This window comes from Corvus hawaiiensis, chromosome 2, assembly GCF_020740725.1.
Source record: "Corvus hawaiiensis isolate bCorHaw1 chromosome 2, bCorHaw1.pri.cur, whole genome shotgun sequence".
NCBI classification, from domain to species: Eukaryota; Metazoa; Chordata; class Aves; order Passeriformes; family Corvidae; genus Corvus; species Corvus hawaiiensis.
In genome coordinates, this window is record NC_063214.1 from 83,486,864 (window position 1) to 83,510,152 (window position 23,289).

General features: G+C 36.7%; 1 protein-coding gene across 1 annotated transcript in view; it reads left to right on the forward strand.

Annotated features, from left to right (window-relative positions):
- The window catches only part of PCCA (propionyl-CoA carboxylase subunit alpha), a 273,709-nt gene that overhangs the window by 74,510 nt on the left and 175,910 nt on the right, over positions 1-23,289 (forward strand). Inside the window, exons 7-10 of the mRNA XM_048295883.1 lie at positions 2,595-2,726; positions 9,861-9,897; positions 15,671-15,749; positions 20,800-20,902. Coding sequence (XP_048151840.1) covers positions 2,595-2,726; positions 9,861-9,897; positions 15,671-15,749; positions 20,800-20,902 — 351 coding nt within the window. The remainder of the gene's footprint in view (positions 1-2,594; positions 2,727-9,860; positions 9,898-15,670; positions 15,750-20,799; positions 20,903-23,289) is intronic.

A 23,289-nucleotide genomic window follows, 5' to 3' on the forward strand; every position in this document is an offset into this window, starting at 1 on the left:
GAATCTGCTGCACATCATCCGGGATTTAATTTTTAGTAAGTGTTATTGGCTGTATCCATGTGGAATATTACAGCTCTACAGGATTCATGTAACAAATACATTCAATGCAGAGATTAACTTCTTGGAATGGCCTGCAGTGTTCCTTCTCAGGTGGTTCATGAATCTCTCCTGAATGGTACTGTTCTCTTCTTATCCAGCTATCTGGACAGGAGCAGGGAATGAACTGGGCACTTTGGAAGTCCATGCCACAAATCAGTGAGATGAGACAGTAGGTCAAGCATGATGTCCCCTATGTGCATTTGGCTGGAAAGTTGCATACTTGCTGATGCTATGAATGTAATTTCCACCCTCTCCTGTGACCTCCAATTTGAATGAAGATTTTTTACTTTCTGTCTGAACGAAGAGGGGAAAAGAGAAATACTGTCAGAGTGTGGAAGTAGACTGCAATCTGCAAGTCTTGGATGGTCCGTTAGGCTGTTAGGGCAGCAAATGTTTTGGACCCACTGTCTTTACCTCTGGACATCCCATGTTTTTGACAGTGAATTCTGAGAAAAAAGTGAGGAGAGGAAGCAGTATGTGGTAAAGTGGTATTGGTCAGGATGCAAATGCCAGTGTTGTGGCAGAAACTGTGGAAACAAGGTGTTTCCAGGTTAGGAGTGATACAAGAGGGACAGTGTAATCTCCTGTTGTCAAGTATGTAAGCTAACCTTTTCCACAAGGCTTTTTGAGATTGGAATACAGTCTGATGACAGAAGAGAACTCTGCCTTACCTCCAGCTGTATGCAGGTACCTATTTGTGTCTCTTGTTAAGAGAGGAAGAGTTATCAGTTTTCAGGTTGTTTCTGAAACAGTCAGCTCCAAACTTTGTGTCACTGTGGTTTCATGCATCAACTCCTTGCTTTGTTTCCCTTCTCCTTTAAAAAGTGAATTTCTTAGTGACAAAGGATCTGAACACTAAATAATTACAGATCTGCACCCTTGTTTTGGTCCTCCTATCTCTTCCTTCTTTCTATTGCAGTCTTCCCAACTTCCTAAGACAGTTATTAATCAAGTTGTTAATTCCAGAGTTGCTGAGCTAAGAAGCCCAATGCAGTAGAGAAGAGGTGGGCAGAGATAAACCCCCAGATGGTTCATTGCGAGTTCAAGCTAACAATCCTTTGATGTAGCAGAACTGATGCTCTGCACTTGGTTTGGGTGTCTTTGCACTGAACTTCCTCGTCTGTAATGCTTACTTGATCTTTTCTAGATAATCTCTAGCACCCTGCTAGCTAGGATGGTGGGAAATCATCTACACAGAGCTTCTGCTGTTACACTGGTCCTGCTAGGAAGCTGCTGACAGTGCAAACAGTGACTCCCGAGCATCTTGAGATGTCTCGGCTCCTAGAAGATCGCAAATAGGAGGATGTTTTCCAACTTAAACATGTTTTTCCTGTGTTTTGGGATTGGATCATGTACTGCCATCACATAAATACACAAAGCTTCAACAAATGACTTTTTATTATTAGTGACTGTAACTATATGGTTTGTGCAGCAGAAGTGTGTGTCAGAAAGACAAAATATGACATAAATTGTGATATAAGAAATTGCTATTTGCCATTTTGTTAGTATTGGTATTAAGTAAGCTGCCCATTGGCTAGAAACAAGTTGTTTTTAGGCATTTTACAGGCGTCTTAGAATTGGGGAGAAGAAAATAAATGTAAAAAAATGTGCAAGGCTTTTTCTTTTTTTTTTTAATATTTTTCTTTTGTCCGTACCCCTCTTTCATCCTCTCTTTCCCCCTCCAGTACAAAAAACGTAAAGTTGCCTGAAACATGTGTACTTGCTATTGCATTAGTAACTTTCAGTGGATAGTTCTGATAGAATTGCCTTTAACTTACTGGAGTACTGACCTGAAGAGGTTTGAAAAAAATGCCTCTATCTGAATCACCTCGCTGAAGTCTATTGTTGGCATAGAGAAACAGGAGGAAGAAACATGCAGTTCAGTGTTTTACCTACATATTAATGTCGAAGTATTAAAATATTTTATATTAACCTCTTTCCACATTATTATTGGAAAATAATTGCCTGAAAGAATCAGGAAATGTTATTTCACTTATTACTTTATTTTCAAGATCTTAAATATGTTGAGCAAAAGACTGTATTTTCATTGTGATGTTTCATTGAGGTTTGGTTTTAGGAATGCATACTAAATAGAATTTTAAACTATGTTATCATTTGGCAAGTGCATCTTTGTAAATCACTTTTGGTTATTTCAGTGGTGAATTAACAAGCCTCTGTTTTCTGAAGGGATATTTCTAACTTTCAGGCTGGAGTACTTCCACTTGCAGCTATTTTTCTCTGGCTAGCTTTTGCTTTATACAAATGCTAATTATAGGGCTTTGAGTCTGTGTGTATACATAGTTTCACAAGGTCATACGCATTTTTAATGAACTGTGTGAAATATTTATATATTGCTCTGTTACGTAAAGAGATCACTGTCTTATAAGTCTTTTTGCATTAGTCAGCTCAAAAAGAGAAAAAAGTTAATATCTGTGTATAGAAAAGCTGATTTTTTTTTTTTGTCTCCTAAAGTTTTTTCTTCATTGTCTTTGCAGGCATCAGAAGGTGTCACCTTCATTGGACCTGACACACATGCTATTCAAGCTATGGGAGACAAGATTGAAAGCAAACTGTTAGCCAAGAATGCAAAGGTCAACACGATCCCTGGCTTTGATGGAGTAGTCAAGGTGAGAAATCATTTAATTACTGTCTGCCCACTGTAGGAACAGTGTCTAAATCAAAGTACACCCATTGACAGTCTGATGCAGAATCTAATTATAATTTCATCTTCTTTTTCAGTAAAATGTAATTAAAAATGGAGTACAGATTTTTACTAACAAGAGAGCTTTGGAGAAGAGAGAAAGTCCTTGATAATAAATGATGTATTAGGAGTTCTTCAATGGCGTCTCTAAAAATACTTTGCTTTAAATTTAACATGAAGGCAGGTAGATGTGTTAAATGTCAGGTGTGGATTTGACTTATTTGCACATCTTTGCATTTCTCAGGTCTTGTTGGCCAAGATCGTGACAGCTCTGAGTTAAGTGAAGTTTGTTAAACTGTGTGAAGTTTCCATTTTATGGTCTGTTCTCATGCACATTTCCATGTGTTGCAAAATTCAGGGTGAGGATGGAATGGGGGGAAGTTGGTGGCTCTTTATCAGAATCTACAGCTAATATTCTTCATGTGATTGTAGAAGGAATGTCTTTCAACAGTTTAGTAAAAAAATTTTTGTTGTTCTTTTATAGTTTGTAAGGTTAAATAAAGTGTATCTTTGTTTTTGTTTATTTTGTGCTATAGCAATTGTGTTGGGCTCTTGCAAGCTTTCCTGCGTGTCTTAATATATTTTCTATGTTAATGTCGTTAAATAAGCTTTTGTCTTTTGAAACCTTCATTGTATACAACTAAAACTTGGTGCATTATAAAATGTTGACCTCCTGGGTTGAAATTTTTTGTGCTTGAGATGTCAAATCAGATTTTTTTCAAATGAAGTTTGAGTAGAACTTTAAGTTGCTTGAAAAAGCGTGTAGTAGCTAAGTTGGATTTTAAACTCCCTCCCAAAACCCGACTAAAAGCAAAAGGTAAATAGAGTACCAACGGGCTAAGCCTCCATAAAATTACCTGGTCCAATGAAGCTGCCTGGAGAACTTGACTAGTGAGAGAGAATGATAAAATCACAAAATAGCTGAGGTCAAAATGCCCAAGGGAATTTTTCAGTACTTGTGATGGAATTGCATGGTCTCTGTAATGACTGGTAGCAGGATATTGCTGCAACATGTAAAAGGGCAAAGACTTCTTTCTTTTCTGGAGGGCTCCATGTGAGTGTTCGGCAGCATTTGTGGCCATGCTGAAGTCTGGGAGTGGCAAATTGGCAAATTTCAGATTTTTGTTGCATGTTTTAGCAATCCCTTGTGTATGTGGTCCTTTAGCACTCATAAGACTTAACAGCAGCCAAGCTGTTGTGCATAACATTCTCTGTTCTGAAATCCTGTTTATTGTTCTAGAAATCCTGAAAGTAACTTCCAGAAAAGTATCTAGCTAGGAGATAACTTTGAATTAATCATTTGAACACCACAAAACATTCTCTAATGCAGCATTAAATACTCAAAATGCTGGTTTTATCATTGTATCAAGTTAAAACTTATGTAAAGGTCTGTTATTCTGCTAATAAAAAGAAACAAACCTGACAAAGTGGGATAATGGTTAATGAACAGATAGACCCATAACCAGTACAGCTGAGCTGCTAGTTCTTGTATGCACTTGTTTTGTTGACCTTCAATTACACTGTTTTTGACAATTGTCTGATGTTCCTGACACAAAAAGGAAACTAAAGTGATGTGTTTGGCAGTGGGCTATATGCAACAATACCCTTAAAACCAAATTAACTGTAACGAAGGACTGAGTTGACAACTCCAGTCCTTTGCTATTGAAAGGAACTATGTGGTAGTTGCTTAATCCCTAAGTGTCCATATTATATCAATTTCATGTACCTCAGCCCTGCACCAGTTCTGATTGTCTGAAGTGTGTTGATGAAAAAGAGTACATAACAAAAAAAAAAACAAAACCCCAAACCCAAGCCTGCAGTGTGCCTTCCAAATCAGAAAAAGGGAATTCCGCAGACATTGCCAGCATTGTAGTCTCCATCAAAAAGTGGAGTTGCAAATTTTAGGCTAACCAGTGCTTTGATTACCAATTATAGGAAATAAAGCTGCTGATAATTGATAATGTCATACTTGCTATGGATCTTAATATGTGCCTGTGTTTGTTCTCTGATTTCCTTCCTGTGACAATGTCTTTTGCTCAAATGAATACCCAAATAATTAGGTCATACAGGATGCCTGATATTTGGTTAGAGCTTGATATACTGTTTTGCAAATTCAGACTAAGATAGGAAGGGCAAAGTATGATACCAGCTCTAATCAGAATAGCAACAGACAAAGAACTAGAGACTCTTTAGGATTTCTGCCATTCTGTGGGAGACCTATTTTAGTCACAGTTATGAAGCTTTCAAAATCTTTGAGGGCTCTTTTTCTTGAGAAATAAAAATTTTAAAGGTCTTGGCGAGGAGCTAAGTGTCTGCTTGATGCTTAAGGTGATTAGAGGTGGCTTCAACTTTAAAGTGGAGTCTAGTAAACCTGGAAGAAAAGTGCATTCATGCCTCTGACAATGCTAGAAATTAAGACAGATCTGTTGCATGTATTCTTTCTGGATGAATAGTTAAAGCAAACAGAGTAACAACTTCTAGTGCTTCATTATTCAACTCAGGACTGCACTGAAAATCTTTGTTAGTAGAAGAGTTGTGTGTATCCTTGTTAAAAAGTGCTGCAGATACTTAGGTCCTTAATGAATAAAGGATATTTTTCCTATCTTGTTTATGTTGCTTAGCATTTACACATAGGAGACACTGTAGTTGCTCAGGTTTTGTAATAACACCTTGGAGAAGTTGCATGCAGAAATATTCTGAGTAGAAATTAAATTAGAAATTTAAAAGAAAGAAGCCCTTCAACAGTATACTTAAAGCTGGAAGGATTGAAGTGTGGGTAAACATAAAAGGTGGAAAAGCTCTTAGGTGAGAGAAGAAAGCAGGTTTCAGAAATAAAGCAAAAAGAATTTAGGAATCAGCTCTGGCTGCGAAAACTTGAAGATAGAAGAGGATACAATTATACAGCAAGCAAGGACATTAAAACGATGGTTTCTAGATTTGGCTGAAATAGGTTTTGAAGGTGCAAAAAATATGCTTAGCAAGATAGGTTTAAGCTTAATAATGGAATATTGTGCATTGTTATATAAAGGGATAACAAGCAAGTATTGTATACCACAGATGTACTGCGCTGTTGAGGATCGGTTAAAACAGTTGTCTGTAAATTTTAGAAGCATGCTAATTGGCTAAGAAGCTTTTAAGAATGCTCTGTAACCAGGAAGTCTCTGGATGCCTGTGATGGCGTGAACTTTGTACCATCTCTGTCTCAACTCTGTATGTGAGACTGATAATGGAATAAAATAATAAAAAGGCTCCTAGAACGCCTGTCCAGGCTCCTGGTCCTGTTTGTTGCTGAAAACGCCGACAAGGAGGATGCTTGGCCTAACAGACACAGCTACCTATTCTTGTACTGGCAAATGCTCTAGCTAATATGAAACTGTGGAATGAGAGTGGAGAGGGCAGTTTCACAAAGAGTAATTTTCTTCTCATCCCTGGTTCAGTTTCTCAGTTGGCTGGGGCAAGGGTTATCCAGTCTGCACATGTAAGGAACCAGAGTCTTGTGCTGTTTGCTAGAGGGCCAACAAAAGCATTCAAAGATAATTAGTTTCAAAATGTGTAACTACAATTAGTTTTTTAAAACCTAATCGGGAGGGGTAGTGGTAAAAGATTTTAATCAAAAGAATTAGCATTAATCCATGTGAGCAATGGCTATACTAAAGTTAGGGCTGAGATGATGTATTGACTGTAAACAACTGAAGGGGAGTAAGTGACAAGAACAAAGTGGAGGCCGAGTAATGAGAATAAGGATGTGCTGTGGTGAAAAACTGGCAAAGGAATGGCAAGGGAAGAATGATTTTTGTATTGTTTCACGACATACAGCCAGTTTGGTTTTATGGCTGGTAGAACAGGGCTGGATGTAGACCCAGAAGAATAATGTCTGTGTCTACTTAATTTCACTGATGTCAGTAAACACATCAGAGGTCTTCAGCAAGGCTCTGAATTTACTGTAGTTATGTTTTGGGTACCTGTTTTAGCTGAATTCTTGCATGGGGGTATTGGCATTAGGATTGAATGATCACTGTTTTGCTGGAGAGGTTGTGAAGAGGCTGGATATGAACTGGAGGTTCTGCAAGGCTAACACTTTCAGCCATGAAAACTATTATGTGGTTCTTCATAATTAATACAATGTTTCACAGTTCTAGGAGTCTCTTAAACAGCTTTATCCCGGCATTCCCCTACATCAAGACAGTTTTGTTTTTCTGTCTCCACCTGCTGGTACCTGGTTGAGAGAGAGGCATGTACATGAAATTAGGAGGTTAGGAATTCTTATGCTAAAGGAGTATTTAATGTCTCTTTAACTTAATGGAATCACCTATTTGTGAAAACACTATGACATAATTTTATAACTCTTAGGATTTTTATTAACTTCTACTATTACTTGAACTTTTTTATTTGTACAATAAAAGGTGGTGCTAAAATTATATATTTCTTTACAGTCTCCAGGTTATTTTGGGGAAATGGTAGTGTAGCTAATGTGCTTTTGGAGGAAACAGCAGTAAATCATTGAGGACTTTTGCTTTTAAAAAATAGTTTAAAATGCTTTTAGTACCAGTGTGGTTTTGTATAGTTTGCACATATGGACATGTGTGTTAGGCAGTATCATAGCATTCAGTTTTTGCTCCTCTTGTGCAAATATTGTGTATCTATCATAAGTTTTATGTACCAAAAAGCAAAAATAGTAGTCCTAACTTTTTCTGTTTACTCAAACTGCTTCTGTATTTATGTAATCAGCAAGTGAAATTCATGATATTTTAAATATACAGTCAACATACTTTCTTATGGACAAAGATCAAAAGACTTGCCAGAGATTTCAATATGTCAATTTCTTTCTTTTTTTTTTTTTTAAATTTTTTTATTAGTTTTCCTCTTTAAAGCACAGCGAATTTTTGTTTTCTGGTTCAGAAATGCTCTTTGAAAGCGAAAATTTGAGTATGCGTTGATATTTTTTCCCCCCCCCCGGTATCTTAGAGTTTGGGTTCTAATATGTTAGAACTGTAAAAGAAACAGATGTTGAAACAGTGTAAATTAATAACTGTGCTGGCAGATGACTGAAGTCTTTTCAAGCCAGAACTAAGACAATTAGTGCTGCTGATACCAATCTGCTTGTTACCTAAAGTTGTTGTATGCATGTGTAAAAATACAGTGGCAGTGAAAAGTTCCCCTGTAATGATTTGCAGCTTGTCTTCCTGTGGACTGTAGTGTATCAGTTAGCCACTTGTTTGCAGGTAACTAAGTGAAAAAAGATTACCCTGTTTGCTTCCCCCCCTTAATTCTATTTTGCAAATATATGGGTGAATTTGCAAGAGAAAAGAAATGTAAAAGTTTCCTTCTCGACTATAATCGTGGCTCTTCATCAGTCATCACTCTTCCTGCATTTTGTTCAAGAGGCTCTAATTGTCTGCATTTGGCAGGTTTAACACTTCCTGACAGAGAGGCTATTAAGGGGAAGTATTCTCGCATAACTGTCACAGGCAGGAACAAAGAACCTTCAAACTCAATGTGTGGAAACCACTAACATTCTTAAATGACCCTTTTCATGCATTTTATCCCTTTAAGCTAAAATTTGGAGGGTGCAGGGTCATGGAAAGCAGCAAGGTGTAATAAAACAGTAAACTCTTGAGGATTTTTTGGGGGGGAGCAGTGTGAGGGGCAGGGTTTTTTTTTGCTAGATTTATCTCTTGAGTTAAAAACAATTGTTATTTGGAAAAATCTCATTAACAGATGTGACTGGAGTAAAAAGACTTAAAACTGATGTTGCTTTCAGGACCGCTTTGAACTTAACAAGCACCGATTTGTGGAGCAGACTAGCTAATGAAAGGAAATTAAATTTTCTGACAACTTCCCCTGCCAGCCCCCTTATTCTTCATGGGGCTGTTACTAGGTACTGAAGACTTTTAAAGAGGATTTTGTTTTATTATCGGACATAAATGAACCAGGTATGAACATTTCTTATGTATTTTTTTTTTAAGTTCTGACCTGGGTGCTTTTAAAATGGATTGCCTTGAAAGCTTTAAAAATATCAGGTTTCAGTTTAATGTTCATAAGTCAGCCCCCATAGTTTCAGACACAGTTAGCAGCTGGTGGTTTCCAGACATTAATACCTTCTATACAAATTTTTTAATGTATGTCATGGGATAGTATAAATATTAGCAAATTTGGATGGAATTTTCAAGCTTAACCCATACCACTGTAATTTAACCCTTTTTCTTTCTGATTTTGTATAATGGAAATGTACTGTTATCAGTAGAAATAACCAGAATTAACTACTGCAGGAGAAGCGATTTGATTATTGAAAAGTAAGCAAGTATTTTGGTTTTTTATTCTCTGATTTTCTCAGGATTTTTTTCTGTACCAGGCTGCAGTAGTATGAGACAGCTACAGCAATAGGTGGCATCAACAAAAGGATTTTTATAGTTGTTGTATGCTAGTAATGTGTAACTCTTAAATGAAAACAATTACGGGAATCTTCTTCTTTCAGATATAGTTTAAAATGATGCATTTAAGGTTTATCTTGTCTTCAGAATGCAGAACTTTCAAAACTGAAGTGCTTGTGTTCCTTCTTGAGTAAACAAAACCCATTTGTCTTTAAAGAAGTTCTGCAAGATTTTTTTTTTCCTGAACTTGAATTACTCCCAAACAATAGAGAATCAACTCCCCCTACTGACAGCAATCAGGAAAACACAAGGAATACCTGTGAGGACAGAAACAAGCTGGTAGTGGACAAACTTTAACGATCTGATTTATGGTCCATTATTGATTGTAAACTTCTAAATTCTAGCATTAAATTCCTACAACTGCAGAAAATCATTTTGCCATCCTGGTTGTGTTTCCTGTCAGCTGATTCCTCGTTGCTTTGAGTTTCCCAGTGCACTAATGATGAGGTAGAATTTACATTCCACTTATGGTATTAATTTTACATTCCTCTGGCTGAAAAGGGTCAGAAGGTTGTAAAATCAAGCATTAAATGAATCGGAGGAGACAGTAGTGCAATATATGACTGCCCTCAGGACATAGTGCAATGGCTGATGGGATTAACGTTGGGTCTCATTTCCTGCTTTTACAGGATGCAGATGAAGCTGTCAGAATTGCAAGGGAAATTGGTAAGTTCTTAAATTAGCTATGGTGGGATTTGTGTGCCTCTCAGCAGACATGGTTGACTAAATTGAATGTGTAATAAGTAATCCCTATAGAACAAATAATGTTTTAATAGTTTTTAAGTTCCCTGTTGCCCATAGGGCTGGAAGAATCTAGGAATTAACGCCCTGTCTCTTAAATCATCACATTTGAGCTTTTCAAACGGGACTTTGCAGAACAAGTGCAGCCATGATTTGTGGAATGACTGTAACACGCAGTAATGAGTACCTCACTAAAGGGGTTGTCTGAAAGTATATCTGCAATTGGACATGACAGTCAGAAGCTAGGCATGGTACATTTCCCTTTATATGGAGACTGACACCGGTGATGTTATGATCTTTATTCTTCATCACTGTGTGGACTGTAGCTAGCTTGAATATGCTCCAGAGCACCAGCCTTCTGTGCTTACTGGAATAAAGTCACTATTCAGCTTCAGAATATCTTGTAGAACGGTGAAAAGAGCAACCAGCAAATGAGTCTGGGACTCATTTTGATGAAGGTTAAGTGTAATGTGTGTTTAATGAGTTTTGGCTTTTATTTACTAAAGCTTGATATTAGTGAAAATACTAAACCACATGCTTGAAATTACGCATGTTTTTAAATGCTTTCTAGAAGAAGAATCTAATACAGTAAGATGTATGATTTTCCTTTAATTTTCCCTTTGAGACTGTAACCATGAGAAGCTGTTTAGGTTTATCACAGGTAGATAAACAGCTTTTCACCTGTGTCAAAAGCTATTGCTGTGCCTTTATGTGCCAGATAAAGCGGGACTTACACCGCTACAAATAACTTCTAAGCAGTGTAAGATCTTTCCTCTTTAAGTTGGGCCTTTTACCCTGCACTGGTTAACTGCCCTGAAACCCCTCCTAGGCTTGGCTGACTTTTAGGCTGACACAATTGAAGTCAGCATTTCTTTGGGTCAGGCTTTGTCCTTGTTGTGAAATCCAGTGATAACTGATCACTGTCATTTCCAAAAGAAAGAGATTATTAATCAAACTGGAACATTCAGAAGAGAATGGTAAATAAAATTGAGTTTAGTCACATAGTGTTGTGACTTTATTTCAGTTCAGTTTCTCTTCAATAGTCTTTCTTGCTCTTGTGTTTTAAAGATTTCCTGCAAGTATTTTTTAAACAGTTTTGATGAGTATAAGTCAGAAGGCATACTAGAAGTATAGAAGGAAGGCTTTCTAGACACCCTTTAGAATACATTCTTTTTAAATTTTCCTCTGAGTTCTTCGGTGTTCTGTTGACTGGTTCCTGTCTTTGATATCAGTAGCACTTCAGAGGTCATTTTATCAAGGCAGTCTTAAATCTATGATAATAAAGTCAATTACAGACAGCTGGGTGGTGCTTTATTTAGATGGAAAATTCTTAAACTGTTTTGATACAAGAAGGGTTTGTACTATGATACCATGTAGCGAAAGAAAAATGTCCCTTCTAGCTTTTTCTCCCCTCATGTTTCAACAAGTTGATGAGTTGGGTTAAGCTTCTGTCTAATTGTAACCACTGACCAGAGTAAAATGTAGTGATTTTAATTTTGATTTAAGATTGAATGAAATTATAGTGTCTTGTATATATATATATATATAATGTATTTGTCCTTGTGTATAAAGCACTTGATATGCAATGGAATACTTTCAGATTGTTTTCTGATTTCACTAATCCAGAGTTTCAGCCTTCTAAGAAGGCTTAAGAAATTATTAAAAAAATAACCATGGGTCAGCGCTTAAAACACTAAAACTCTGTTTGATGCTCTCTTGCTGCCTGTGTTTTTTTCCTGCTTCTCCCTGCTGTGTTCTGGCCCAAGTTCCTGTAGTAGTGGAGCATGGCACCTCAGGGTTGAGAAACACAGCCTTTACCTGTTTCAGTGACTATTATCTATGGATACACACTTTCTAGGTGTGGGAAGGAAACCGTCTTTTTGCCCCTGATTTGAGAGATTTTCCTGAGTTGTCAGGAGAGAATGTGACACAGATACTAAGCTAAATCGGAAATTGGAAGAAGTTCAGGCACAAATTGCTGTATTGGCTCCTTTCTAGAGTCTCTCTTCTCTGTTGGTGTGGGCTATTTTGCTCTTATGATCCTTTCTGTAGTGCTTAATTACATTGGCCCTTTTCCCATGCTGCTTTTAGGTCTGTGTGTAGAGTTGTACATTAAGAACTGTTGGCTTCTTGATTCTGAAGCATTGATGAAACTCCAGAAAGTTTGACTCCTCTATTTTAAAGGATTGAACAGCTATGAAGTGCAGTCAGTTAAAACTAAATGAAAGTCTGTACAAAACTGAAGAGGAGAAAAAGATGGTTTTTTGTCATGTTTCATTTGACATGGGTTTAGTTAGTGCTAGCTTTTAATAATGGATATTGAAAAGAATCTGATATCACCACATGCAATATTGTTCAAACTGGTATTGCACAATGTGTGCTGTGGTCTACTATCTGCAGCTTTATAAAAATGGTTAAATGACATCTAAAAGCCACGGTGGCAAAGTTCTGGGAGCTAACAGCTGTGGGACATCAGAAGTTTGTTTACTCCTTTTATCATTCAGATTCTCAGAATAGTAACTGTCCTGGAAACAAGCAGTCCTAACTTAATAGTACCTATTTAGCAGCAAAAGTAGGTGCGGTGATCTTCAAGTTTGACAGCTTTTTAGCTTCTTGCCTCCTAAGATCTTTAGACCCATCTTTAAGAGGCATCACGAGAATGTAAAACAAGAGTAGGTTTTAATCTCATATGCAGTTTTAATTTCACATAAATTGGCATCTAATTTGAGGGAAGAATTGAAAACCTAATACCTACTCAAAAATTTGTCTGCTTTGTGAGTCTTTTCATTGCTGTTGTTGTGGGTACTTATAAATGGTGTTAGAAATTGTTTGCATGCCTCTCCCTTCCCACAACTAATCCAACCAATCCATGTGAACATACTTAAGCAATTTTGATTGCTGCTGAGTAGTACAAAAGTGGGGAGTGTTGAGTAATGCATTCTGATCCCAGTATCCTATACCCAATATGCGTGCAAAACTTAAATTTTACAAAACCTTTCTTTCAGTGTTTGCTATTGGCTAAAGAGCTGCTCTAAAGTTTAGTTCAGTGCCACCAAGAGCAAGGAGTGTGTAACCTCATATTTGAGCAAAAGCTCCAGTACCCTTATTTCCAGGGGACTGGCTAATTTACGTGCTAACATGTAGAAGTCTGTTGCAATTTTTACTTCTCAACATGAGAAGCTGCATGCATTTTTTCAAAACGGGCCTTACTTTAAAAAAACCCCAACTTTATTTTAATTATATAGTGGCTCTTGGGAGTCTTTAACTGCCTTGCCTACAAGCGTGGTTGACGTATAATCGCTGTACATAAAAGGTGGGAGGGAGGGGAAGCAAAGTGGTCCCGTACTTGATGAATGATACTAGTAGCCCATGTATACTCTCTGATAATTTAATCATGTGAATTGTCATATATGAATTACATTTTGGAGCATATAAAGACTCACCGAGGCTCACTTTCAGCACACCTGTTTTGCTTTTGAAACTAAAGAACAGTAAATTAGGACTAGACTCTGCTTACAGAATTAAAATCAGCAAACCATTCAAGAGACTGATATTGTTAGACTGAAATTGGTAGCACAATTGATGATGATTTTTTCAAGTATAGGTAACACTGAATAAGATAGATTAGGTGATGGAAATTGCCATAATAAGGTTGAAAACAATGTTTGTTTCAAAATTTCAGTCTTTCAGCTATTTGGGTTGGACAGGGTCTCCAGATGGGGATAGTATTGCTAGAGATTTGCTAGTGTTATCCAGTAAAATCTCATTTCTTGCATAAAAGTTATACAAGATGTGCTTTTTCCTTTATTTCAAGATACCCAGTGGCTTGTGTAGGAGCCTGGTAGCTGCCAGGGATCTGGAAATGCAGCTACAGCATCAATAAAATGCTCCTGTGTAGATATTGCATATACTGAATTTCATGAAAACTGGCTGAACTTCACTGTTGCTGCACGTAATGTAGAGTTATTTTGCCTTTAACCTCTGAGATTGTAGAGGCCTGGATCAAACTCATTGTTACTTGACTTATCCTGTACCCCTCTATGGGTAGTATCAGGTATTTCATAAGAAAATCTAAGAGAGACTCTAGAAAGGTTATTTGCATGGCTCTGTTTGGTCTTAACCTCATACGTTGTAACCAGAGACTACTTTAGACTCCAAGGCATGAAGATTTATAGCCTTTTGGCAATGCATGCCTATAGGAGCTTGGTTTGTGCTCTACATATGCTTAACTATTACCTCTCTACAGCTTTCAGCCATGTGAATGCTTTACAGCCTGGGGTTTCACAGTCTAATAATGTGTTAAGTTGGAAACTATTTTATTGATTTTTTTTTTTCTTTGTTAATTTAAAGTTCTCTTGTATTGTTGCTCCTTTCCTGCCTTCCAGTCAACACTACTGTTTCTTATGCTTGTCTCATGCCTTTTTTTCGGTATCTATTTCAGACTTTTTAATTAAAAAAAAGGTTTTCTAGATCTTGCTGGTTTTAATTATCTTCTCCCGAACCTCCTTTCAGTTAGATCACTATGAAGGGGAGGTGGGCATATTGTATTGCTGCCACTTGACAGAGCAAGGGTAGATCTACATTCCAGAAAGAAACTGTAAATACCAGTAACACATATGACAGTAGACTGGACCACTTCTAGGAACCATATTCAAATGTCTCTTTCTGTCCCCAGATCAAAGCCTTTTATAGAATGTTTCTTCAATTCTCAAGGACTGATAGACTCTGCTTGCCAGACAATATCAACTGGTCTGATATTTGCCTTAATGTTGTGATTTTCATTAAACATACTGGAGACCAAAGGCATGAAGAATTTTCTGGTATCGTAGAAATGTCAAAAGCATTTTAATCAGATCCTCAATTTTTAGTTTTCTGCATGTTCGTGTAGAGAAAGGTGAAGTTCTCTGGTATGAAGAAATTGTTGCAGGAAGTTGCTTTGAATGAAAAGATTGAATTAAAAGAGAAACAATCATTACTAAATCTTCATTTAAACGGTGTACTTTGTTACTGTAATTTTCTAACTTTCAGAAAATGAAGGTCCTGCCTTATATCTGTATTATAGTATCTTGTTCTACAAGTAAGATATTGCCGGTTATGTACAATGCTGTCAGATTTATACTGCTTGTTTTTTCTTACTACTTGTCAGTTTGGGGAGGATACTTTTTTTATTGTAAAAAAAAAAGCAATCTCTTTTCTGATACTATTACATAATGCCTAAGAAGCACAGGTCTTGAGCTGCTCTGTTACTTATAATGTACTGCACTAGAAGTGTTGATAAGATACATATTTGTTTACTCAGTCTTTAGACTTAATTTATTATCTACTCATTTTTGCTATTAATTAAAAAAAAATTATTTAAGCAGCAACAAAGGAAAAAAATTTTGTTCCTAAAGAAATGTGAGCTGAAAAGGTCAAATGCCTTATTCATAAATCACTTCATTATTTGGGAATAATTCATTCAGTGTTTTTTTTAGTATAAATGAATTGGAGAAGACAGCCTTTCTTGGCTGTAGAAATTACTGCACTGACAGCTAAGTTTTGAAAAGAAAAAAATTCTCCTCTGTTCTCCCTGCAAACAAAGTGTTTTAATAAACGAAGTTATTGTCTACTGGCTTTATTGGACATGTGGTCAGTTGTCATGTTCCTCTGGCCAACTGAACAAAGTTTGAACTTCTGTCTAATTGTTCCCTGCTGTTAGGCTACCCTGTCATGATCAAGGCCTCAGCAGGTGGTGGTGGGAAAGGCATGAGAATCGCTTGGGATGATGAAGAGACCAGGTGAGATGCTGTCCAAAAGCTTGCCTTGATGAATGCTGCAGTTACTGAAGTCCCATTAAGCCATTTTGAGCTGACAGTTGAGCAGATATGAAATGTTAGATGGAGAAATTGGATATTATTTGGTTTTATCCTTTTAGTAGAGTGAGCAATATACTTTGGAAGTTTGCGTGTGCCTATTTCTAGTTATTTCTTGCACAAACCTTACAAAACACCATCCATTAATTTAAATAAAAAACCAACACTTAGGTCTGCTGTTAGTCCAGTGTTAGACTGTAAATTTAGAGTGTAAATAACATTTTGCTGTATGCCTTTCAGAATGCTGATTTACTAATTCTCTGTATTAGGTAGAATATTTATTGGCCCTGATTCACAAACATTAATGCATGCCATTAGTTCTGTTAAAGTTGATGAGACTGATGATTCATACGTGGAAACACATACGGTGTTACCAGAATGTGCGCTAATAATTGCATCCTTCTGTGTTTAAAGTATGTGTATCAGCAAACTATTGTACTTTTGTCTGTTTTCAAACAACATGTGTTTCAACACACAGATGTTTTTATGTCTTACTGGTTGTCAGAATCCTGAACATTTCATGATGCTTTGTTGTTGACTCAGAATTTTACAGTCCATTCTCTGCTGATACTCTGGCAGCGAGGAGCCTGATTTCAACTCCATGTGCTGCTGATCTTACAGAAAAACGTATTTTCTGATTTTTCAAAGACTTGTAATGAAAAGCCTATTTGATCCAAAATAACATGAATGTTTTCCTTTCTGCACAGAGAGAGCAGCACAATTGCTTGAGTCAACTGAAAGTACAACTGAAATTTTCATTAGTTTAATTTAGTCACCTGCATGACTTCCTTGTCGTTTTTCTGTCCCCTATTAAATTTTTGTTTGTCAAAACCTAAAAGCTGGATGAAAGAACAGTGAATGTCTAGCAGTTAAATTTTAGATTTAAAGAAAACATGGTGGGTTTATTTGTACCTTGCTCTCTCTAGTCCATTTGTATTCAAATCCAAATAGGAAAATAATGTTTTGTGCATTAGAATGAAGGTCTAGAATAACCTTCTTTCTTAAAAGGATACTTTGTTGCTACTGCTTTAGAATCCAAAATTACTGCCTTGATCTTGTTCAGGCAGCAGTTGCATCTGTTGGACTTGAAAGGAAGGCATTCATTTCTTGTTTAGCTCAGAAAGGAGCAAAGGAGCTTGATTAAAGTAACTGTTTTAAATGAAAAGTGGATCTAAAATCATAATTGCTGACTTAACTTGGAGAAAGGCTGTGGTTATGGTTTAGAAAGTCACCTGGTAGAGCTGATTGGTACCAGTAGAAGCTAGCTAGGGATAGTCTTTTATGTACATTTGCATATCAATAAATTAATTTAGTGATATTACTTTGACTCAGTCCTATTTAATGATAATTTGAGCTGCTTGCCTTGTTTATGGAAAGCTTTTGAATGATAGAATATCCTGAATTGGATGGGAAGGACAAGGATCATCAAGCCCAGTTCAATTCTGAAGTATCATTCAGGTCCTCATTATTTGGAGTTATGGTTAGTAACTGTGGTTAGTTATGCAAGCCTTGTCCTTATACTGTAATGTTAAATCTAAAAGGTGCTAAGAGGACTGTGCTGGCACCTCTGAAAAGGAATTAAATTCAGGACTCTATCATTTCCAAAGAACAGATTGAAACTTTCTGGCAGAGGTTATGATGGATCTTTGCACGTAAAGGCGCTTACTGGCTTGTAGGTTCAGTATCGGAGGTCATTGTACAGGAGCTATTGGCCCATGTTTTAAACTCTGAACGTGTATGTAGAAATTAGTTTCTTTAGCTAGTAGCTTCAGCTGCAGACATGATAACCTCCAAGCTGGGAATTTGTACTAAATTATTTTTTAAGATTTACCTTTGAAAAATTTGGAGTTTTGTGTTAGTGATTTCCCCCTATTGTCGCATCTTCTGTAACTTTTCCTAGATATTGAAGTCTTGCATGCTTAGTGGGGTATCTGTTTTGAAAATTTTTACCAAGGCAGCTTCCAGCAACAGATATTTAGAGAGGTGAAAGATTTTGTCTTTTAACCTATAGTAACAGGAAAATGTAAATTGTCCTGTTTCTGAAATTCTTTCTTGGTGCTAAGGCCAATTTTATGAACATAAATCAAACATCTGTTCTCAGATTCCAAGAACCCCTTATAATTTCTTTTCTATGGTCTTGTGGTGCCATGCTGTGTTTTTTTCTGCTGTTCCACAGTTGTTGCTCTTCACTGGAATGGTGCAGCAGGACATGTGGGGACTACTACTAGTAAATGTGTTTTTGTAGTCTGAAATAATAATTTTCTGCAGTTTCCTGCCTGTCTTTAGAAGCATTGATTGAAATTACTTTTTTTCCCCTGATGCTGTAATCTTCCAATGGCTCTGAAGGAATGAGCAGTGGGACTTGAAGAAGTTAATATGGAATAATAAGTAGCAAATTATTCTGAGTCCTCCACTTCCGAAAGCAAAGGAAATATGAAGTGTGCAGTATAAGAGGACAATAAAAAACTCAATAGCATTACCTATGACAAGCCTGTGCACTGAGTTTTATTATTTTACCAAAGCATTGCACTTGGCCTTTCAAACTACTGTGCAAAAATGGGAGTGTATGGGCTTGACATCTTTGGTCTGTCCTGCACAGGTATGTGCTATTCAAGCGAGGGGAAGGAATCTCATTGGATGAGTGAAGAACAGTGTTTCCTAAACCCATATTTTTTAAAAAACCCACATATTCACATGCCATCTACATATGTAAACATACATAAATGCTGTGACTAGATAATTTTAGGATTTTTTTTAAATTTAGAGTTAAGCTTGAAGCAATGGATATTGGTTTTTGTGTGTAAAATCAACAACATTTGAGTATCTATTGGCTACTTGTTAGGGCTTTAGAGGGCTTCTACTATACTAATGATTATCAAACATCTACTTTTTAACTAGATGGCCCTTCTAATGCTGGCCTTGACAAGAAAAAACATTTTATTTTACTATTTCCTGATACTGAAAACTGAAATTCTACATAATGAGTACAGTCTTTTGTTAATGTCTGACTGCCTCGAAAGAAGATTGTTTTAATTAAAGCAGCACTGCTGATCTCAGAGCTGGAGGCAGAAAGTTGGCATGGCTGTTTCACTTCAGACAACCACAGGAAGGCTTGTGGCAACATCAGTAATGCTTTTGTACACCTTAAACTTCAGCGTGAGTAAATGTACTGTAGGGATAGAGGGGAACCTTAGAGAGATCCTGTTTTTCCTCTTTATAGTTGTGCATGTTTGAAGGGATCTCGAGACAGCATCTCGTCCGTCCAGCTTCATCCTCTGAATAACATCAACACTCAGTTTAAAGGTGGTTGCTTAGAACTTTGCCTGATTGGGTCTTGCATTGAGATTACAGAGCCTCCCTAAAAAGCCTGCTCTGCTTTTTCATTCTTGCCAGCAATTTTTTTCCTCACAGCCAGTTGGAAGTAATTTTTATCATTGGACAATTTCAACCACACAGATTTGTAAGATAAAACAAGTTCAGAATATCTGAGATAGTCATTCCTAATTTAAAAAGGTTTACAGATGTATGGATGAGATGATTAGGCACCTGTCTTTTTTTAACAAGTATTGCAGTTTAGATTTCTAAAGTGCAATAGCACACATCCTTCGGTGAAAGAAAAAGTCAGTTGTGAATAATTGTGCATAAAACTGTGACACAAAAATGTTTACAAAGCAAAACAGAGCCTTTGATGTAGGAGTTAAAATAGCTGTAAATCTGTTTCAATAAGAAACACTGTGTATGGCTGTTTGTTACAGCACTTTTTTTTTTGACAGATCAGGTAGTGCACAGAATTGCTAATTTTGATGTCCCTTTTTTCTCTTAACTAGGTAATTAAATATATTGAAGTTAAATATGAAGTTAGGAAAGTTGTACATTAAGTATAATGTCTCAAAATTACAACATGTATTATCCCATAATGTTGAAAGAAGGTGAAGATACACTTCTAAATACACACTTTTCTCTACTGTAAATTTACCTACCTTGTGAGTCTATGGTCTGGGTTAACTACATCCAAGAGGTGGAAAGCATGAAAACTTCAACTCAGTTGTGCTGTAGTTCTTATTCTGGGCACAAATGTCGGGGATGCTGTGTTTCAGTAGTCAGTCACACAGACATTTGACCAAGCTTTTCATATGTATCAACATGAATGGGACTAATATACCACTTACAGAGCCTGTAGAAAATGTCAGTGAAGCCTTTGGGTCTCTGCAATTATGCTCTATCTCACCCTGAGAAAGCTGTTCGTGGAGTTGTCAGAGGTTTTGAGCCAAGGAGTATTCTTTCTGCTATTTAGAGAAAAAAAAGTTAATAAATAAAGTATCTTTATTTTGTTTAAGTATGTATGTAAAAGAAGAAACAGAGGGAAGCATACAGAATGCTGCATATAACACTCACTTATACTTCAAGGCAGGAAAAATCTGCTAATACAGCTGGTGTGTTCTGTGAAGTCAAGTACTGCACCTTTAGGTTGTGTTCAGTGGTGGAATTTTCTATATTACATTTGCAGTTCTTTAATGCACAACTAACCAACCTCTGCTGTTCTTGAGTATTGAGGGCTGTGTGCTGTAGGTAATGGTGAGCTTCACCTTTACTTCTGTATAACAAGTACTTTGTGATTACTGGGTCTTAAAATTCTTTTACTTTATTACTTTTGCAGAAGAAAATGCCAACAAAGAAAATGAATAAAAATTGTTGTAAATGTTCAGGCTTTTTAAACACACTGAAATTTTTTGTGCTTTGAGAACGGTTTGGTTTGACTTTTTTTTTTTTCTTTTTTTTGGTCTTTGTAAGAAAAGCATGAAAAAAGGGATACCCATTACAGAATCAAATGCAAATGTTATAACTTGGCTTTCGGATATGTGTGTTGATTAGTGAAGATTGACTGTTTACTGAAATGAGTAAGTGTTCTTTCTTGTATGCTTCAGGACTTAACTTAAAATACAGGTGATTATTATTTTTGTTTTCATTATTTAAGGGAAGGTTTTAGGTTTTCATCTCAAGAAGCTGCTTCAAGTTTTGGTGATGATCGCTTACTGATAGAGAAGTTCATTGATAACCCTCGTCACATAGAAATCCAGGTTTGTACTATTATTACTATTGCTACTATTAAGTACTGTGTATTTATTTAATGAGGTTTTAACTCATAAATAAATCAAAGTTCATGATGTTTCAAACACTCCACTAAAAAAGGCCTAGAGTCTTGTGTTTTCCGGTGTCTTGGGTCATTGCTCAAGCTACATGGCTATCATGTACAATACAGCCTTCCTGTTTTTATTCTCTAGCCTTTCTTTAGCAGGAAGACTGAGCTGTGCTCAGTTTGTTGGGGGAGAAAAAAAATGTTATAGGCATCTGTTCTGAAGGCTGGAGATTTGAACTCTGGATCCTGTTGGAGTGCTTGAGTGCAGCAGAGAATGAAGGAGTTCAGGAACTGCCATGCTTAACAATTTCTTGCAAGGTCTAGGTGTTTTTTTCAGTATTTTGGAATTCTGCTCTGAAGTATCTAATTCTTCTTGGGAACTCAGGAGGATTTGTGTCCCATTTTGGGCAGTTTGTGGTTCAAAATCAGTTGTATTCTCTTTAACTTCTGCATTATTACCATTTCTATCATTTATTGGATTTAGAGTTAAGTCAGGTCAGCTAATGCAGACCAAAAGTTGTTTCTTTTAGGCACTCATTCCCAAAATTATGTTTTAAAAATTTGTGATGTTCGATCTTATGTAGGTAACTGAATTGTGTTTGTCAATAGCCTTGAGGTATTTCCTGACAAGAAATCTATACAGAGCATATTCATTTCCTCAACAGAAATTTCACTTTTTACACAGAAATTTAATTTTTTTGTCCAAAATCTAAACCCTTTCTGCGTTGTGACATGTGGTTGTTGGATTTTTTTTTAGATAGTGAGAGCCTGAAGTATCTCAGTAACTAAGTGAAACAACAACAGTAAATTTGATAGTGTGAAATGATTTATAAGAGAGAAATATTTAACATTTTTCACTCTGCCAGATGTGTGCCCCAGCCTGGTGCTTCCTATGGGGCTAACTTGCATATCATAGAATCCTAGAATGATTTGGGCTGGAAGGGATTGTGAAAAGCCATCTAGTCCAACCCTCTGCAATGAGCAGGGACATCTTCAACTAGATCAGGCTGCTCAGAGCCTTGTCCATCCCGATCTTGAATGTTTCCAGGGATGGGGCATCCATCATCTCTCTAGGCAACCTGTTCTATTGTTTCACCACTCTCAAAAAGAAATATTTCTCCCTTATATCTAGTCTAAATCTATTATTTTGTAGTTTAAAGCCATTACCCCTTTTCCAGTCATTATAGGCCCTGCTAAAAAGTTTGTCTGCATCTTTCTTATCAGCCCCTCTCTAAGTACTGAAAAGCTGCAATTAGGTATCCCCAGAGCCTTCTTTTTCCCATGCTGAACTACCCCAACTCTCTTAGCCTTTCCTCACAGGAGAGATGTTCAGTCCCTCTGATCATTTTTGCAGCTCTACTCTGGACCTGTTCCAACAGGTCTATGTCTTTCCTGTACTGAGGACTCCAGAGCTGGGTGTAGTACTCCCAGTACAGTCTCAGCAGAGAGGAGTAGAAGGGGAGAAGTGAAGAAGGAAGAGAGACATGAAGAAATAGTCTGTAAACAGTGAAACAGCAAAATGAAGAATGGTGTAAAAATGAAATCTAAACCCCACCTTATCGTCTATTGAAGGGTCATGTAAAGGTATATCGTGAACTCTCAGTTTCAGCATTGATCTTGGGGTTCATAAGAGGTCAGATTGCTAGAGCATCTTTCTGTGTTCTCTTGCTATGGCCAATAATTTTTGGCTGCCTGTTTTTTTATTTTATGATCTTTTTATTTTATGTGCAGATCACCATGCCTTAAAGATCTCTTTCTTTCAGTGCATGCGGTTTTGGGAGATTCAGCAGGTTCCTACTGATTCTTCAATGACAAAAGTTAGATGGGATTGGTTCCTCCATACTTCCATGAGTTCAGGGCAGATTTTACACAGTCTAGATTCCTTTGGGTTTAAAAAAAGGCTACCCCAAAAAAATTAAGCAGTACTGTATTTAGGAACTGTTGAGTAATTTCAACAAAATGGCCTTGCTATTAATAATTTATAGTTTTATTTATAGTGGGTATACAGTGAATGTTGTTTTCCTTATATAAGCACTTTGATGGTACTTTTTAACAATATCATAGCATATCATTTTAACTTCATGTTCTAATCAGCTTTAGGACGTTGACCTTGGTTCATTTTCAAACTGCTGAATATACAAACAATTTGAGACCAGATGCCAAATATTTATTAATTTAGCAGTAACTTTTAAATAGAACTTTTTTTAGCTTTCTTATATTTCTCCAAAGCACTGGTACTTAAAATTGTTAAATAAGAAATTTCCTGTGTCTAGCTATAAAACAATCACTTTGTAAAACATGAGAAAAGACTAAAACAATTAACAGGAA